The 19,170-nt window shown below is 51.5% G+C and overlaps 1 protein-coding gene, 1 non-coding gene and 2 pseudogenes across 2 annotated transcripts; all 4 read left to right on the top strand.

Moving 5' to 3' along the window:
* The first annotated feature begins 817 nt into the window (after positions 1 to 817).
* Positions 818 to 6,881, top strand: NEURL3 (neuralized E3 ubiquitin protein ligase 3). The gene is made up of 4 exons (XM_036302265.1): positions 818 to 1,069; positions 3,943 to 4,434; positions 5,342 to 5,413; positions 5,997 to 6,881. The coding sequence occupies exons 1-4, from the start codon at positions 1,042 to 1,044 to the stop codon at positions 6,203 to 6,205; spliced, it is 801 nt and encodes a 266-aa protein (XP_036158158.1). The 5' UTR covers positions 818 to 1,041; the 3' UTR covers positions 6,206 to 6,881.
* A 5,699-nt stretch (positions 6,882 to 12,580) lies between these two features.
* On the top strand, positions 12,581 to 13,799 carry LOC118652494 (annotated as a pseudogene).
* Positions 13,800 to 14,166: 367 nt separating this feature from the next.
* On the top strand, positions 14,167 to 14,981 carry LOC118652450 (annotated as a pseudogene).
* A 3,609-nt stretch (positions 14,982 to 18,590) lies between these two features.
* Positions 18,591 to 18,747, top strand: LOC118652497. The gene has a single exon (XR_004966644.1). It is a non-coding gene; the product is annotated as a U1 spliceosomal RNA (small nuclear RNA).
* The last annotated feature ends 423 nt before the right edge of the window (positions 18,748 to 19,170 follow it).

Below are 19,170 nucleotides of genomic sequence, written 5' to 3' on the forward strand. Positions count from 1 at the left end.
ACAAGCTCCCCAGGAGCCCCACCTGGTTTGGCTCAGTGGATAGTGCGTCGACCTGCGGACTGAGGGGTCCCCGGTTCGATTCCGGTCAAGGGCATGTACCTTGTTTGCAGGCACACTTCCCAGTGAGAGGTGTGCAGGAGGCAGCTGATCGATGTTTCTCAGTCATCGATGTTTCTAACTCTCTATCCCTTCCTCTCTGTAAAAAATCAATAAAATATATTAAAAAAACAAACAAACAAAACAAAACAAAACAAGCTCCCCAGGAGAGCCGTGTGCACGTGGAAAAGTGAGAAGCTAGAGGCAGCCACTGCCCTCCCCCAGCCTCAGGTCCCTGTGGGTGGAGGGAGAGGCTCCCCGGCTTCGTCACAGCTGACACTCTGGGAGCCAGGCCTTTGGTCCCACCTCCTGGGGACAACTTGCACTTTGGGGTGGGTTCTGGAAGGTGGACCCTCAGCCCCAGCAAAGGCAAATGTCTGCCCTGGCTATACATTACAGCCTACCAGGGCGTTTTTTGTTGTTGTTTTAATCCTCACCCAAGGACATGCTTAAAGACAGGAAGGGAGGGAGGGAGAGAGATATATATAGAGAGAGATCAATTGAGAAAGAAACATCAGTGGGTTGCCTTCCACACACCCCTTACCGGGGTTCGAGCCCACAACCCAGGTATGTGCCCTGACCAGGAATCGAACTGGCAACCACTTGGTGCACAGGACAACGCTCAACCAACTGAGCCACTCCGGCTGGGCTACCAGGGTGATTCTAAAAATGACTGATTCTGGCCCCACCCTGGCCTCTGGAACCAGGGCCTCCTGGTCAGGTGTGGACACAGGTACTTGTTAACATGCCTCAGGCAATGACAATGCTTCCCTCATGCTGGCCGCGCAGCCAAGAGGCATCAGGAAATTCCCTGGATATTGTAACTCGTGACAGCAACTTCTAATTAATCATCAACTTGTAACATGAGCCGGGCCCATAACAAGGACCAGTGGAGACTTCGGAAACCTGTCTCCTGGCTTCTTTAGACAACACCTTCCAGACCCAATGGGGGCCCAGCTCTGCTCCCAGGCTGGTAAGTGGGAGCCCTGTGCCTGGTCCCTGCGCAGGGATGCTAGGGGCAGGGGAGGCCCTGGGTCCTTGCGGGGGAAGCGCGGGGCAGCGGTGCAGGCAGTGCAAACATCACTCAGGAGCTTCTGAGCCCGCTGGGCCCAGCGAGCGGGTGGCACTCGCTCAGTGAGGCACTGAGCTGTGAGCTTCCTGCCCCTGAGAGAACCCAACAGCCGCCAGTGACTCAGCCCAGCATCCCTGTAGTGACCGGATGACCCACACAAAACAGCTGCCTTCGGGCCCTATTGTTCAGGGAGACTTCTGGCTGCGTGGGAAACGGTGGAGTTTGGGGGGCCTCACGGGAGATGAGAGGTTCCAGCTGTGAAATTGAGCTGTGGGACCCGGGTCAGGTCACCTTCTCGACTGAAGGCTGAGCCAGTGCCGCTGGCCTGCTGGCTATAGGACTGCTAGCAGCACAGCCCTAAGGGTGGTGGGCACCCGGTCTCTGAACATCACCAGAGGCCAGCGGGCATCTCTGTGTGAGGGCAGAGATGAGGAACCCGGGCTTTTCCTGCGGAGATGTGAGCGCGCCTCTCTGGACACTGCTCCCTCCCAGGCAAAGAGCTCCCTTCCCTAGCAGCACCCGCGGGCTCACACAGCAGCAGGTGGCACCAGGGCTGGGGGGTGGGGGGACCAGGCCACCGCTGCTGCAGCTGTGGCAACTGCGTGTGGATCCCAGGCACTGGGGGTGCCATGGAGGAGGCAGCACAGGGTGCAGGGACCAGGAGCTGCACCCAGGCTCCCCCAGTCTGGCTGGAGGACTGCGGCAACTTGCACATCCTCCCCAACCTCAGTTCCCTCTGAGTGCCTCCCCTTGCGGTGTGTTGGGGGTGGGGGTGGGGGGGAGAGGGGGTGGGGAGGCTGTAAAGCACTCAGGAGGCGCCTGGAGAAGCCTGGTGGCTGGAAGGGGGTGATGAAGATGAGGTAGATCTGGGGGGTCCTCACTGAGTAAAGGGTTGACTCTCAGTCACTTAGATTCTAAGAGCCTGGATGCAAAGGTTCTCTGATTTGAATCTGTGTGTGTGCGCGTGTGCGTGTGCGTGTGTGTGTGTGTGTGTGCGCGCGCGCGTGTCAGGGGAGACACCCAAAAGGCCATGGTTCATGTTTCATGACTCACCTGCGGTAGGTGCTCATTGTCAGTCCTGGAGCAGGTGCAGGGCGGGAGGCCAGGGGCCAGGGAGCCTGCAGGCCCGAGGGGGGGGCGCCCACGCCTTTCATGCCTGTGAGCCAGCTCCAAACAGAGTCCTGTGCCAAGTAGAGGGGGGGCCTGGTGGGCTCGGCAGTCCTGCAGGCTCTCTGGAGCCCTTGGCTCCCCTCCCAGTGGCACCTCGAAGGGGCTGTGAGGTCGTTTGTTCAGGAGCCTGGGCGTGTAGTCCCCTGGCAGCCGGTGACCTGTCCCCTCAGCCTCCCTCCTCTAACCATGTGAGCACAGCATCCCCATGGGCTGCCCGGGACCTCCAGAGGCTGGGTGGGTGAGCTCTGCAGACGGTCAAGTTCCTGATCAGGATGAAGCCTGCTTTCCTGTGTCCCCAGGGCCCCCTGTCTTGCCGAGGCCACTCCTGGGGCGTTCCTCCTCCTCCCTGCACCCGCCTTCCTCCCCCCCCCCCCCCACCCGCTCCTGTCCCCGAAGTCACTTTGCCTGGTCCAGGGCAGCTGAGCAGGGAATGGGTGGAAACTCCACCCATCGACCCTTCCTGCGGAAAGGCAGTGGCTTCAGCCAGGACAGGCTCATCTTTGCACTTACACTCTCAGCCCAAGGAGCCACGTGGGGTCTCCTGTTCCCCAGCCCAGGGGCCCTTTCCCTAGGGGCTGCACCGGGTGGGGCTGAAGCTACCCCTCTAGCTCTGCTGGTGCTGAGTGCCCACTGTCAGGAGGGGTTGAAGGCCACTCACTCCGCTAACCAAGCCTGTTCCAGGCTGCACTTCAGGGATGGGCAGTGACCCAGCCCCGGGGGGTTGGGAGGGGGCGGTCCAACTGCCCAGCTGGGTGTCCACCCCAGCCCAATGCCTGCCCAGGTGGGCACCTAACTGCTCCCATTCAGGTACCTGAGGACTCCTCTGGGCAGGGGCCTGACTGGGGTGCAGACTGAACCCACCTCTTTTTATTTGACTCCTTGTCCAACCCAGAAAGAGAGGGGCCAGGAGGGAGGCAGAGGGGAGGCGGGGAGGGTGACTCAGAGGCACCCAGGGAGCAGCTTCCCCCTCCTAGCTGCCGAGTGGTCAGGTTGGAGGCCCGGTGATGTCGAAGCTCATCCCGGGCCTTGAGGGATGACCTGGGACCCCTTTCCAGCCTGTGCTCCACCAGAGGGAAGCTGCCTGAACCCCCTCTCTCAGGGCCAGGAAGTCACCCCCGCTGGGGGCCTGGCCCTCACAAGTGACAGGTTGTTTTCGGGGGAAATCAGAGTCAGACAAGGAAACAGCGCCAACAAGGGACCCATCGGCCAGAGCCAAGCCGCCAGCCACCCTCTCAGGCTGCTTCTGGGCACAGACAGAACGTGGATGGAGACTTTAAACATCCGCCCGCAGAGCCAGGGCGCAGGGTGCCTGCGGTTCTCACACCTGCTCTCCCACTAGTGACACACACCTCGCGGGCTGAGAGCTGGTAGCGCCCGTTTCTCCAGCGGCATCGGCGCCTTTAACTTTAGAACCGCCCTGCGGGGGGGACTGAGGCTGGAGGCTTTCCCGGACCCCAGACAGGCCGCGGGGCTCCTCGCAGCTCTAGGCGGGCCTCGGGGGTCCCGGGGTGACGATGCCCCAGATGCGTGGCGGGAGGGGTGGCGGCGGAGAGAAAATGAGCCGCTAGGCCCCGCGGCCGCGCTGACCCCCGCCCCCCCTGCAGGCGCGGACGCTGAGCTGCCCCGGGAGACCCTGCGCTTCCACGCCGAGGCCAAGGGCGCGCAGGTGCTGCTGGACGCCACGCGGAGCACGGCGCGCCGGCTCGCCACCTTCCACGACGGCATCGTGTTCAGCCAGCGGCCCGTGCGGCGCGGGGAGCGCGTGGCCCTGCGCGTGCTGGGGCACGAGGGCGGCTGGTGCGGCGGCCTCCGCGTGGGCTTCACGCGCCTGAACCCCGCGCGCGTGCGGGCGCCCAGCCTGCCTCCCTTCGTGTGCCCCGACCTGGAGCTGCAGAGCCCGACGTGGGCGGCGGTGCTGCCGGACGGCTGCGCGCTGGCGGGGGACGTGGTCCGCTTCTGGGTGAGCCGCCGCGGCCGGCTCTGCGCGCGGGTCAACGCGGGCCCGCGGCTGCGGCTGCGCAAGGGGGTGCCCACCGGCGCCCCGCTCTGGGCCGTGATGGACGTGTACGGGACCACCAAGGCCATCGAGCTGCTGGGTGAGACCATCCGCCGGGACCGCGCACCGCCCCCGGGGGAGGGGGCGGTGGGGTGGCACCCCACCCGCATCCAGAGCCTCCGGGAAACGTTCGTTTGTTCGTTCATTCACTCACTCACTCACTCACTCACTCATTCATTCATATTCAGTCAGTGTCCCCGTCAGCTCCTGCCAGTATCGGGTATGAAGATGGGGGCTGGGGATAAAGCCCGGGCACAGGAAGGGCAACCTGCCCCTAAGAATGATAAGATCACACCCCACACATCAGTTAAAGGGCTGATCACCTTTCACAAAGGAAGACATTTTGGTGGGGCTTTGCAGTCTAAGTAGGAGTTCACTGGGGAGGAGGGTGTCAAGCCAAGGGAACATACGAGTGAGGGGTAGAGGTGAGTAAGAGACAGCCTGCGGGGCAAGGGTCAGATGTGCGGTCAGTGGGTGGGAAACAACACCATCCCTCTAGCCGCCTGCGAGGACAGTGGATTTCAGGGGGTGGAGTAGATACAACCATAGGAAGGCATGTGGGCATTCCTGGGTGTTGGTCTGTGGTGCCCCCAGCCGGCTGGTCACAGCTGCTGGAGCCTGGCCCCTGGGCAGCCTGGTTTGGGAGGTGTGGGGCGGGGCCCAGCACCTGTTGCTCCACCAGCGGGGAGGGGGTGGGGGGTCCAGGCTGAGTGATGCCGAAGGTCCCCTCTCAGGGTAAAGAGGAGGTGCCTGAAGGAAGGGCGGCTTGGGGAAAAGGACCTGCGCCCCACGAATGCCCTGCTGGGTGAAATGGGAAAGGGGCGGCTAGGAGGGGGCCGGGAGCTCTCGCACTGCCACCCAGAAAAGAAGCCTTTGGGCACTGCCTCGGGGCAGGGGGTGGAGGCCCGCTGTTCTCTGCGCAGGCCTGAGTCTCCCTCTCTCCCTAGATCCCGCGGTCAGCGCCTCTCCCCCAGCCTCGCCCTGGGCCCTCCCGCAGGAGACTCAGCCGGACCTTGAAGGTGAGTGGCTTCCTGGAGAGCGGGGAGTCCCAGGCCTCCAGCCCAGAGGGGCCGGCGCCCCAGCCTGGGAGCTCAGGAGTGTCTTCCCAGCCCCATCACGGCTCAGGCCCAGGGCAAACCCCTGGGCTCTGCTACTGGCACCTAAAGGCAGGTGACAGCGCTGCTACAACAGCGGCGAGCGTTACAGGTTGCAAGAGCAGGTTTGTGGGCAGATGTCCTGTTTCCCCTGCTTTACAGAAGCAGTGCGTGTTCATACTGAAAGCTTTGCCAAACAGGAATGAACCAATATTAAGGCATGAAGAAGGAAGTGAAAAGAAAAACATCACCCAGGATTTCCTTGGTGGGCTTCCTCCCTGTGGAATGTTTGTGTTTTGCTTTCTTTCCTTCTACATTGGAACTTGATATTGACGTCTGCACATTATGGGTTTCTTACCCATTTTTTTCACTTGCTTACATTGTGAGGTTTTCCTCACAAGGTCATATTTTTCCCAATATGCCTGCCTGGTTCTCTGTGGTTAGGTCATGAGTAGGCTGCCCACCCCTTGACCCCATATGCCCTGACCTACCTTGTCCCCTTTCCCAGCCCCAGCAGGAAAGGAGTGTGCCGTCTGCCTCCACCATGCTGCCAACACCTGCCTTGTGCCCTGTGGCCACACACACTTCTGCAGCTACTGCGCCTGGCGGGTCTTCGGGGACACAGCCAAGTGTCCCATGTGTCGCTGGGAGATCCAGGCAGTGGTCCCTGCATGGGGCCCTCCAGCTCTGAGAACTGAAGAAGGCCTCCCGGTGTGAGCGGAGGCTGGGCTGGCTCTGAACTGACCCCGCAGGGGAGAGGGGCAGCGGCCCTCCTTCTGGTTGGTAACAAGCACAGCCGAGAGGGAGGTGGGGACGGTGGCTCTTCCCTTTCTCCACGGGATAGGCCGGTGGGACGCGGAGGAGCCCCCGACCAGAATTTCTCCCTGACGGGAGCCTGGTGTATGTAGACCGTGGCTTGACCATGGCCAGCGGGCTGATGATCCCTCTGCTTAGTTCCAGGTTCTGTTGTGCCTGGGGTTTGCCAAGGCTTTTGGCCACTTGGCACAGCCGGACTGACCTAGCAATCCCTGCACGCATAAGACCAGGGTTCTTGGGACACCAAGAAGCCACACGTGTTGATGAGGAGGATCTTTGTTCAGAGATGGGTGGCCGGGCCCCTGGTGTGAGGGCTGAGGAAGTTCATGTAGCTGCGTGTGCCTGTGGCAGCCCTGCCCACAGGGGGACTGAGGAGCAGGAGGCATCTGGGTGGAGTGTTTACATCCCGTGTGGGAGCCCGGTGGCCGCCGACAAGCCCTCAGTGAAGTGGGCCAGTGGTTCCCCGTTGCAGTGTGGCTGTGAGGACCCAGCGAGATCACATCTGAAGATGAGTCAGTGCACGAGAGAGCACTGTTGTCATTGTGCTTATTCCTTTGCTAGTTTCCGAGCCATCGAAATAAAGCTCATTTTCTATGAATATGACTTTGTAATGACTATGCCTCTTTGTTTAGTCAGTGGGAGTAGGTGGAGCTGTGGCTGGTCAGGATGCTGGGACGTTTGGGGACGTGCCCTCCTGTCCTGCACAGACACACACTGAGCTTGGGGGGGGGGGGGCGGTGACGGGGGAGTGCGCTCTGGGCACTCAGGCCTGTGCACTCTATTCTGCCGAGCACATGGAGGGGACCATCCTACACTACCAGCCCTGAAGCCACAACCAGGCTTAGCCCCTGCCAGCCTTGATTTGGGGGAGACTGTCTGGAAGCTCTGGCTCCTGGATGAAAGGAGAGATGGACCTGGGCCCGCTCAGCAGGTGTTGGGAGCAGGGAGCAGGGAGCAGCTCTGTGACTGTGGGAGGCTCCCCTGGGAGAGGCCTAACCTTGGGCATGTGACTTGACCTTTGTGAGCCTCAGGTTCTTCACCTGTAAAGTGGAAATGAGATCATGTTTTTTGGTGGGAAGTTGTGAAGAGAATGAGAATGAAACTTGTGGCTTAGAGGAAGTGCTCACACCATGGCAGCTCCCTTCCCTGTACCAGCAGCTGCCAGGGGAAGCAGCCCAGAGGCCACTGGGCAGCGTCCGGGCCCAGTCTGTGTCCTGGCAGGCCCGCGGCACCCCATTGCTTTGGTTTCATTCTTCTTTTTTTTTGGTTAATCCTCACCCGAGGATATTTTTCCATTGATTTTTAGGGAGAGTGGAAGAGACACGGCAAGACAGAGGGAAACATCGATGTGAGAGAAACACGTCAATTGGTTGCCTCCAACCAGGGCCAGGGCCCAAGGAGCCTGCAACCAAGGTACATGCCCTTGACCAGAATCAAACCCGGGGCCCTTTGGTCCGCAGGCTGACACTCTATCCACTGAGCCACACAGGCTAGGGCCCCATTGCTTTGGGATGATTCCTCCAGATCCTAAAACAAGCTTTTTCTTCCTTTAAGTGTCTTCCTATTTAAACCCAGACACCTCCAGGGCAGGGCATTATTTTAATCCTGTTTGAGTGAAGACCACCTTATTAGTTAACACCTAGAGAAGCCTGATCTTAGAAATGGCCCCTAACCAGAGGTGGGACTTCTGGAATGGTGAAGGACGGACTTCTGCAAATCTATTCTTCCATAGAAGCAGCAAAAACATTGGCAAGATATTATACAGATTATATCTGGATATTAACCGGAGGCCAACAACAATCTGAAGAGGGATTATCAGCGAGAAACTACTGGACCTTGGTAAGAACAGTGGAGTCTGTGGTGTTTGAACTTGGCCCAACCCCAGCTTCAGCAGCCTTGAAACCCAGCAGCCTGTAGCCGGCGGCGGAGCGGACTGGGCGGGCTCCTCAGAGCGCTCCATCCCCAGAGCACCGCTACTGTCTGACTGCCGGGCAGTTCCCTGGAAGAGCTTCACCTTGGGTGTTGCTATCATCTATTCTAACCCAACTTGAAGCTCTCTCCACGGGAAAGCCCTGCCCCCAAGTTGTTATATCCCCACTCAGGGCTCTTTCCCTGGGAAAACCCCTATTCTCAGGGCGTTTGTCAAACATAATCAGCTTCAATTATTCACCATTGCAGCTGGCCAAGAGTGATAACGGCTGGGACAAACAAAGGCATGGCCAGAAATTCAAAAGGAAGATCTGAGAGGTGAACTGTTCACGGGGAGGATGAGAAGCTGTGGGTATTCCTGGGGGGCTAGGGGACTGTGCATGATCAGGGAAGACCTGGAGGGCTCCGTCTCTCGGTTTGGCTGGCTTCCAGGGCCTGTGCAAGCAGGAAGTGAAGGCCAGGGCAGAGCCATACACTGCCTGGCATTGAAAGCATGCCTCAACCCCCACACAGAGCTCTGAGCAAATGGTAGAAGATTTCCTAGCTCGGGGCATCTAAGGAAATCTCTGTCCAATCATTAGCTGACCGTTACGCTCACTGAGCAGAGATAGCATTGGCTTCACACTACAGGAAATACATACTTTATAAAATTAGTCCAGGAAAGTCATTAAACAAACAGCAGCAACATCAAACCGGGGTGAGGGGTCTGATATTGAGAGTAGCCACATTATATTATCTAAAAACACACACAAAACAACAACTTCCCTCACCCCCCGCTCCAAAAAAAAATGGCACCAGGAAAGTATGACTCATGCACAGGAAAAAATTAGTCACTAGATACTGTCCCTAAAGGAGGCCAAATATTAGGCTTACAAAGACTTCAAACCAACTATTGTAAATATGTTTAAATTACTAAAGAAACCATGTCTAAGAATTAAAGGAAAGTATGTCATTGGTGGCTCACCAAATAGAGATAATCAATAGAGTGATAGAAATTATGAAAACAACCAAATGGAAATGATGGAGTTGGAAAGCACAATATCTGAAATGAGAAACTCACTAGTGGGCCTCAACAGCAGATCTGAGAGCAGAAGAAAGGATCAATGAACTTGAAGATAAATTATAGAGATTATCTAGCCTGAGGAACGGGGGCGATAGAGACCTGTGGACATCATCAGGCACTCCAACATACACATGATGGGAAAACCAGGAGGAGAGAGAGAAAGGGGAAGAACAAATGTATTTGTAGAAGTAAGTTTAGGAAGTTTCCAAATTTGATGAAAAAATATTAATCTCTACATCAAAGAAAATCAACAAACTCCAAAGAGGATACACTCAAGAAAATGCACACTGAGGTATAGCACAGTCAAACTGTCAGAAACCAAAGACAAAGAGAATCTCAGTGGCTAACAAAACAACAAAAACTCATCACAGCCGAAACCGGTTTGGCTCAGTGGATAGATCGTCTGCCTGCGGACTGAAGGTCCCAGGTTCGATTCCGGTCAAGGGCATGTACCTTGGTTGCGGGCATATCCCCAGTAGGAGATGTGCAGGAGGCAGCTGATCGATGTTTCTCGCTCATCGATGTTTCTAACTCTCTATCTCTCTCTCCCTTCCTCTCTGTAAAAAATCAATAAAATATATTTTTAAAAAAAACCAACTCATCACATACCAGGAATCCTCAATAACAGCTGACTTCTTATCAACAATGATAGAGGTCAGTCCTAGCCAGTTGAGCTCAGTGGATAGAGCATCAGACTATGGACCAAGGGCCCCAGGTTCAATTCTGGTTGAGGGCACGTACCTCGGTTGCAGGTTCCTCCATGGCCTGGGCCCTGGTTGGGGTGTGTGCAGGAGGCAACCAATCGATGTGTTTCTCTCACATTGATATTTCTCTGTCTTTTCCTCTCTCTTCCACTCTGTAAAAATCAATGGAAAAATATTCTCGGGTGAGGCTTAAAAAAAATGATAGAGGTCAGAGGGATGATACACTGAAAGACTTAGAGATAAAAGGCTGTCAAGAATTCAGTATCCACACAGACACTGGGGCGGTGGGGGCTTGTCCTGGGGGGTAGGAGTGGCCGGGGGGGGGGGGGTCAATCGGAGGAAAAAGGAGACATATGTGATACTTAAAACTATTTTTTAAAAAAAAGAATTCAGTATCCAACAAAAACTACCCTTCAAAAGTGAAAAAGAGCCCTAGCTGGTTGCTAAGTGGTTAGAGCATCAACCTGCAGACTGAAGGGTTGTGGGTTCGATTCTGGTCAAGGGCACATATCTTGGTTGCAGGCTCAATCCCCAGCCCAGATTGGGGTGTGTGTGCAGGAGGCAACCAATTGATGTGTCTCTCACACATTGATGCTTCTTTCTGTCTCTACCCCTCTCTTCCATTCTCTGTAAAAATCAATGGAAAAAATATTTTCCTGTGAGGATGAACAAAACAAAACAAAAAAAGTGAAGAAGAAATTATGGCATTCTCAGGTCAGTGAAAACAGTGCTCAGTGTGAGCCCAACTGGCCTATGAGAAAGACTAAAGGAATTCCTTCAGATTAAAAGGAAAGGATTAATCGTTAACCTTTTCTCCAATTGTGCAGAGAGGAACCATCTTACAAATGATGGGGTAAGAATTAGAATCCTCATTGTAACCACACTGACACAATCACTTCTTCTTTCATTCATCAAATTCCAAAAATATTGAGCCCCAGGCACTAGAAGCCATCCTAGTATGAGCACAGCCTTGTCTGTGTCCTTGGGAGTCACACTGGGGGATAAGCAATTATAGTACAGTGTGGTCAGTGTTACAGTCGTCTTTACAAAGAGCTTGTCAACTTCTGGTTCAAGATAGCAGACTGAGTGAGCTCTGACTGGTTTGGCTCAGTGGATAGAGCGCCGGCCTGCGGACTGACGGGTCCCAGGTTCGATTCCAGTCAAGGGCATGTACCTTGGTTGTGGGCACATCTCCAGTGGGGGGTGTGCAGGAGGCAGCCGATCGATGTTTCTCTCTCATCGATGTTTCTGACTCTCTATCCCTCTCCCTTCCTCTCTGTAAAAAATCAATAAAATATATTTTTTTAAAAAAGGATAGCAGACTGAGCCCATAGAGTTGTTTCTTTTTACTCCAGTTCTCTATACACTGCTCATAAGAGATCTAAATAAATTCACATCCTCGCTAGAAAACAATACAGGGAACACCTAATCACCAAAAACCATTATAAAAAATGAAAACCAGACGGATCAGGTTGAAGATGGAAACCCGAAGACCAAAGCTCCACCGAGGAGAGGATGCTGCAAAAGGTGGGGCAGCTCTGGGGGTCCTGCCCACCCAGGACTGTGAACTGGGAGGGGGAGGGGTCCCGTGTGTCCACGAACGGTTGGGGCATCACAGAATGGAAAGCCAGGAGTGTTCACCTCAGGCCAGACAGTGAGCAGAGAGGTGTGTTCCTATGGGCAGGAGCAGGGGGTGAGATGTCTGGGTCAGAGAAGCCAGGCAAAACCCCCGCTCCCCAGGGGAACAGAAGCCTCTGTATCCAGAAAGCTTAACCATGACTCACCTTGTCCAGCAGCACATGTCACCCATTTCTCATCATCACTGTACACGGGTGCAGTGCGGTTCACACCTGCATATCCTACTCCTTGTTGCAAGCACGACCCTCAGGCTAATAAGGAATCCCAGTTCCAAAGGAAGCTCACAGACAAGAAAATCCAAGTATTTGAGGAAAGTTAATATCATGTGGGAAAGGCACTCAACAAGAGGAGTTCATACCTGAAAAAGAGAGTTAATAAAGCAGACAGACCTGGGTTTTAGAATAAATATAATTAGATGCAAATTGATTTTGCATAAAAAATATTTAGATACCTTGGAAATGAATAATTTAATCATTGAAATAAAATTAGTCCATTAGATATAGTAAGAAGCAGAAAGATTACAGCTAAAAAATGAATTCATAAAAAAAAATAAAATAAAATAAAAAATGAATTCATGCCTGGATGGTGTGGTTCAGTGGTTGAGCACCAATCTATGAACCAGGAGGTCCTGGTTCGATTCCTGGTCAGGGCGCATGCCTGGTTTGCAGGCTCAAACCCTAGTAGGGGGCGGGCAGGAGGCAACCAATCAATGATTCTCTCTCATCATTGATGTTTCTCTCTCTCTCCCTCTCTGAAATCAATAAAATTATATATTTTTAAAAATTAATTCAAGATCTAGAATCAAACGGAATGCACTGCAAAATTCCAAAGACATGATATCTACAATAGGAAAGAGAATAGCTATAGAACTTTAAATACCTAAAATTCCAGAAGGAGCAGCTAAGGGAAATGAAGCAAAAAGAATAGAGGAGTGGGGAGAACATGGCTGAAAGCAGCCAGGGCGTCCCAACGAGCAGGAGCAGCGGGGTTTGCAGCGAGCAGGACCCGGTCGTCAGCAGCGGCGGCTGCAACTTTCCAGAACACAAGAAGCCAGAGCTAAACACACGCGCTTTCCACGTGGGCGCCTTCGGGGAGCTGTGGCGTGACCGGCTGCGCGGGCAGGGGGATTTGTCGCTGAAGGAGCCGCCTGGGCAAGGAGGGGTCGCCGCCGCGGGCTGGGACGATGCCGCGGTGGCACGGGCTCTGGGCTGCGATCTGGAGGCAGGGACCCGCTGAAGGCAGTCCGCGGCCTCGATAAACTGCAGTGCCGTGAGGATGACCCAGAAGTCATCCCAGAGGATACTGACCTAGTGACTTTGGGGGTTAGAAAGAAGCTTTTGGAGCGTCAGGAAGAAACATTAACCATAGATCGGGCCTGCAGGCAAGAAATACTTGCTTAGGAGATGGAGTCACACGCCATAGGAAAAAGCCTGAAAATCCAGCAGACATGACAGAAGAGGGGGAACGTATCCTATCTGTGAATGTCTTACACCCTGTTACATTTCATAAGCACCAAGAACACAAACCATACCAGACGATGCTGGTACTGGGCAGTCAGAAGCTCACGGAACTAAGGGATCCAATTTGCTATGCCAGTGACCCCCAGATTGGTGGGGAATTCAGCAACACTCCCGACCAGGCCTCTGAGCACAGCAGCAAAGACCTATACAAATCAGCCTTCTTTTATTTTGAAGGAACATTTTATAAAGATAGAAGATACCCTGAACGCAGAGATCTGAGCAGAACTATCATTGAGTGGTCAGAGTCCCATGACAGAGGCTATAGAAAGTTTCAGACTGCTAAAATGGAAGATTTCACCTTCAATGACTTACATATGAAACTGGGTTTTCCCTATTTATACTGTCACCAGGGAGACTGTGAGCATGTTGTTGTCGTTACTGACATAAGGCTTGTGCATCGAGATGACTGCTTGGGTAGAATACTTTATTCCCTTCTTACCAAGCTTTGGCTATGGACCAGAAAACGATTTGTTTGTAAAATGTACACAGCCAGATGGGTGACCAACGATGACAGTTTTGCACCAGATGATCCATGTTTCTTTTGTGATGCTTGCTTCCGAATGCTTCACTATGACTCAGAAGGCAACAAACTGGGGGAATTTCGTGCTTATCCTTGTGTTGATCCTGGAACCTTTAATTAATAACCAACAAAAAGTGTACACTTTGTAGGAGCATGATCGACCTGAAACAATCAGCTAGTTACCCCTACTCCACCCCCAAAATTTGAAATGACAGATTTTCTTACCAAGTAACTTGATTGGGCCAGGAGGGCCGGCCTAAATTTGGTTGAGCCTCCTTTATAAATCCAGAGCCTCCAAATTTTTCATCTTTTTTGCAAAATTGACTGTCACTGCAAAGCTGACCCATTTCCTCCCGTCTTTTTGATACCTTTACATCTGGGGATTTTCGTATTTCTCTAAGCTCTTCTAGCTAAATACGGAAGCCTGGGTCTTTCCTACAATCTTCTAGCTCTTTGGTGTTTTTTTCTCTCTCCTTCAACTCAGCAACATGAGTGTGGATTCGGCTTATCCCCAAAGCCTGCCCTGCTCCGAATCATCCAAATCTAGGGAGCCTTCACCAGTGCCTGAGATGTATGAGCTTGAAGAAGACTCTGCATCTTGCAAATGTCATCTGCTGAGACACTCCACACAGGGACTGCTTTATCAGAAAGCCCTGGTTCTCCCACCAGTCCCAGCAGGCCCAGTGCAACACTTCCCACTTCTGTAGAGAACGGGACGGGGAGGAGGAGAAAGCCCAGGTCAAGAATCAGAAGATCTGAACCGTCTGCTCACAGCCCCAGCTCTGTGGACTCAATGAGAGATTTCAAAGACAGAAATATCTCAGCCTCCAGCAGAGGCAAGAACGTTCCAACATCCCGGCCCTTAGCAACCAACAGAGTAAGACCTGGTTCCAGAACCGGAGAACGAAATGTAGGCGGTGGCAGAAGTACAACCGGCCAAAGAAGAGCCACCGTGGCCCCGGGAGCTCAGCAACTACAGACGACCCGGGCCTCTCACCTGCCGCCGGGATGCCTGGCGAACGCTGCTGGAAACCTCTCCATGTGGAGCAGCCATTCCTGGAGCAGCCCGTCTTGGAACTACCCTGCCTGGAATGGTCAGACCTGGTGTCCCCAGGCCTGGAACAGCCAGTTCTATAGTTATGGAGAGGAATCCCTGCAGCCCCAGAGCCAGTTCTGGCAAAATCCTGTCCGTGATTTGGAGGCCTCCTTGGAAATTGCTGGGGAAACCTATAATGGAATACTACAAGCCCCTACGTATTGTGGTACCCAGCAATCGCGGATTTATTCCCAGATTATTCCATGAGCATATCGCCTGAGTCCATGAACATATAGCCCTGAACAGAGTGTGATGATGTGTATATTACTCAATCTCAGTTTGGGCAGTGGCTGTATTACCTCTCCTAGGATTTTTCTACATAACTCTGCCTTGATGTGCTGCCTCTCATTATGCCTGCTGTGCCAATTTGGAGGGGAGGCTGGTCAGGTATGACTGGAGTCTAAGTAAAGAGGCTTTGTAGTCTTGCTGCTGTTAGACAAATGATAAAAGATGCCTCTGGCTATAGATAATTAGATATAATCCTAGATTTAGTATTTGGATAACTCTAGATCTAGAATCTTAACCTCAAAAATAGCAAGTAAAAGTACAAAGGTGTGTGATAAAGGATTACTCATGTTTTCTGGGATTGGAAGGCTTGTTCAAAGCTTCAGTTCAGGTGAATGGTTAAGCTATAATATGCTTCACTAATTTCCTCTGCCCCTTTTGCTGTTTTACTACAACCTTTAATTTGTTATTACTCAAGTATTTGTAGAAGATGTTTTTTGTATTTTGCTGTCATGACAATAGTACCAGTTTGGCTGGTTGGTTTATAAGTTTACATACAAATAAATAAAACGTCTATTTTACCATTAAAAAAATTAAAAATAAAGTAACTTAATTGTATTTAAATGCTTAAAAATATGTCTTACTACTTATTACACAATATAGTTCTTATTTAGTTCAGTGCATTTTGCCCATCTTAAGTGTATTCATCTTACAGAAGGAGCGCTTTATATATTGAATACAAATCCTTTGCCATTATATGTATTCTGATTTTATCCCAGTCTGTGGCTTGCCTATTCATTGTATCCTAAATGCTTTTTTGCTAATCATTAGCACAATTCAATTAGTGATACATCAAGTGGTGGAAGTACTTTGAAAATTCTTTGAAGAATGTGACCTACGTCATATATCATGAGGCTTCCAAGGTAAAGATTTTTCAAATATCTACTAAAAATGAGGAAGAATAAAAGTAGATCATTTAATAAATAGAAATAGAATAGAAAAAAAAAGAATAGAGAAAAATTTACATTAAGAAAGACATGACTCTTCAGACTAAAAAAGTCCACCAGCTGCCAAACAGAATATATATAAAAAAGATCTTTATCTTGACATATAGTGATGAAATTTCAGAGAATTGGGGATAAAGAGACTACCCAAGGAGAAAAACATGGATTGCATACAAAATAATCTGAATCACATTAACAGTAGACTTGCCTTAATAATATTGGATGCTGAATATATTCAAAGTTGAGGGAGATTTTTAAAATTTTACTGAGGTATGATTTCCATACAGTAAAATGTACAGTTCTTAAGTCTCCATTTTGCTGAGGGATAATTCTGAAATCTATAATTCTACAAGCAGCTACTCTCTCATTCAACTGTGGGAGCAAAATGAAATTTTCAGGTATAAAATGACAGTATTTTATTCCCTTGATGGAAGAACTATTTGAGGAATTGATTCATAAAGAAGAAAAACATGGCTCTAGCCGGTTTCTCCGTGGTTAGAGCATGGGCTCATGGACTGAAGGGTGGCAGGCTTGATTCCGGTCACGGGCACTTACCTCAGATGCAGGCTCAATCCTGGTGCCGTTTGGGGTGCGTGCGGGAGGCAACCAATCAATGTGTCTTTCTCACATTGACACTTCTCTCTCTTTGTTTCTCCCCCTCCCTTCCATTCTCTCTCTAAAAAAAAAAAAAAAAAATCAGTGGAAAAAATATCTTTGGGTGAGGATTAACAAAAAACAACAAAAAAAAGAGAGAAGAAAACAGAAAGTTAATGCTATGATGACCATGAAATCCAAAAAGTTGAGTCTATATAAATGGTAATTGCAAAAAAAAAAAAAAAAATTCAACAATAATCTGGAATGATGATATCATAGGTGCAGTGGAGGGAAGCAAAAGATGCTAAGGTTCTTTTTCTCATTGGGAAGATGTAGTTATTAACAATAAAAAATGAAAAACATGTAAGTTTAATTGGTATATTGAAGAACATATGAACAAAATATATAATTTCCAAACCATTGAAGGAATATACAATTCTAATTTCAGAACAGATTAGAAAAGCGTAGTTTCCCCTAAAAAGAACTATCAATTCAGAATTCGATGTCCAGAGGAATGACCCTTCAGGAAAGAAGAGGAGGTCAAGATCTCCCATGGAGGAAAACGAAGAGAATTTGTCACCAGCAGGCCTAAAGCAGACGCTAAAGGAGGTTCTCCAAGCATAAAAGCAATAGCAAAAGAAGGAATCTTGGGGCATCAGACAGAAATAAAGAAAGAGCGAGGGCAAGAATACAAGTGTGGTTTAGAACAGGGCAATAGCGTGTGCAGTGAGCAGGGGTGTGGGCAGTGTGCACGGCCTCCACGCCTATCGGCTCCATTGACATATAGTGTCCCAATGCCCGTGACACATTTTGGATCTGAAATGTGCCGGTACTCAGCAAGATTCCAAGTGGGGACCAGCTTCCGGGAAGCAGCCGCCCAGCCTGGGACTGCGTTCTAAACCTCCTCCATAGACCGTGAGAGAAAGGACATGTGCTCTTTCCGGACCAAGGCTCCACCCTTTCTTCCACCACCTGCTTCCTGGATGCGGAGGACGCGGAGGTTCTAGGGGACACTGGACCCCCAAGAGAGGGGTGATGCTGACTAGGAAGTGGGGCTCTGGACTGGAATGTGCCCGAGGAGCCACCTTCATTGTGCCAAGACTCGGAAACCGTGGGTGTGCTTGCTACTGCAGCTTGAGTTTCCTTTGACTTGATGTCTTTGCAGAATTATATGACTTTTCCACTTAATAGCTAATATTTAAATCTCAAATAATTTATTTTTATATAATTTGCTGAGCAAATGTCTAATATGAGTCTCTTGATGCAATTTATCTTATTTAAGCACTAGCATGATTTTTCTGATTCTGTCATGTGCTTGAGCACATGTGCCACGGTTGATTGTGCGAGGTATTTTGTGACAGTCACTGGAGGAACACACAGAGATGCCGAGATGCGGGACTCGGAGCAGCTCCGAGGCGGGAACGGACTCCTCAGTCTGCAATAAACAATGGCCTCCAACCAGACTGCATCACAAAACGTGGGAAAGAAGCAGAACGGAGAGTAACAACGTTGGCGAGGCAGAGCCTGAGAGTTTGTAGTGGAAAGAGTGTTGGGCCAATGCGGAACGAATGGGGAGGCGTGTTTCCTGAATCGGAGGGAGGCACAGGAGCTGGCAATGCTTGTGATCCTGGAGAAAATGTAGGATGTCCAGAGTTAATTGAAGCATTTCTTAATTCTCAAAAAGCTGGCAAAGAAAAAGATGGTGCAAAAAGAAAGTATTTATCTGCAGGAAGTCGATGCGTGGGTGCAAGGAGCTGGGGAAGGGAGCCATGGGAGTGACAACGGAGGGGCTGGGGTTTCTTTTTGGGGTGAGAAAAATGTTCTAAAATTGATTGTGCTGAGAGTCGCACAACTAAAAACCACTGAACTGCACACTCTAATTTAGTGTTACATTTTTGAACTGACATTTTAAAGGGGTGGATGCTGTGTATGTAAATTTTATCTTAATTTTTAAATAATGTTTAAAAAAATAGACGACTAAAGTAGCACCGGGGCAGCTACCTGGCAGGGGAGAGACCAGGATCAGAAGGTGGTTCTCCCAGGGCGAGGCTTGTCCCTTGCGCTCCAGATGTGCTGACTCCGGCCATTTCCCGTGGGAAGCGCGACTGATCATTTGTGGCAGTGGGGGACTGCGTTCGCGCTCTCCCCTGAAAAAGAAAAAAAGAAATACCACTGGGAGAAAAGGCAGAAGGAAGCTTCAGCCCTGGGAGCAGGAAGAGCGAAGAGGAAGTGACATTACAGGTCCCAGGGCTGTGTTGGGGGAGGAGGAAAATCGGGGACTCTGCAGGGTGGGCACGCACACGCTAGGAGGGACGAGGCAGGAGGAGCCCGCAGGGAAGGTGGCTGGGCCGGCCATGGGGTGGGGGGCAGGGAGGAGCCTTTGCCACCCTGCTGGCCGCAGGCCGATCTGGCAGGAAGCCATGGGTCAGCAGGCCGGCCCAGGGGACGATGGGCCGCTGCTAGGTTTCACTTTCCTAGAAGTCCGAGATTTAGAGGTTGTGGAGATGAGGTCACTGGATCAAAGCACACGGAGGGCGGAGGGCGTGTGCAAGGAGCCGCTACCAGGAATATCA

This window comes from Myotis myotis, unplaced genomic scaffold, assembly GCF_014108235.1.
Source record: "Myotis myotis isolate mMyoMyo1 unplaced genomic scaffold, mMyoMyo1.p scaffold_m19_p_30, whole genome shotgun sequence".
NCBI classification, from domain to species: Eukaryota; Metazoa; Chordata; class Mammalia; order Chiroptera; family Vespertilionidae; genus Myotis; species Myotis myotis.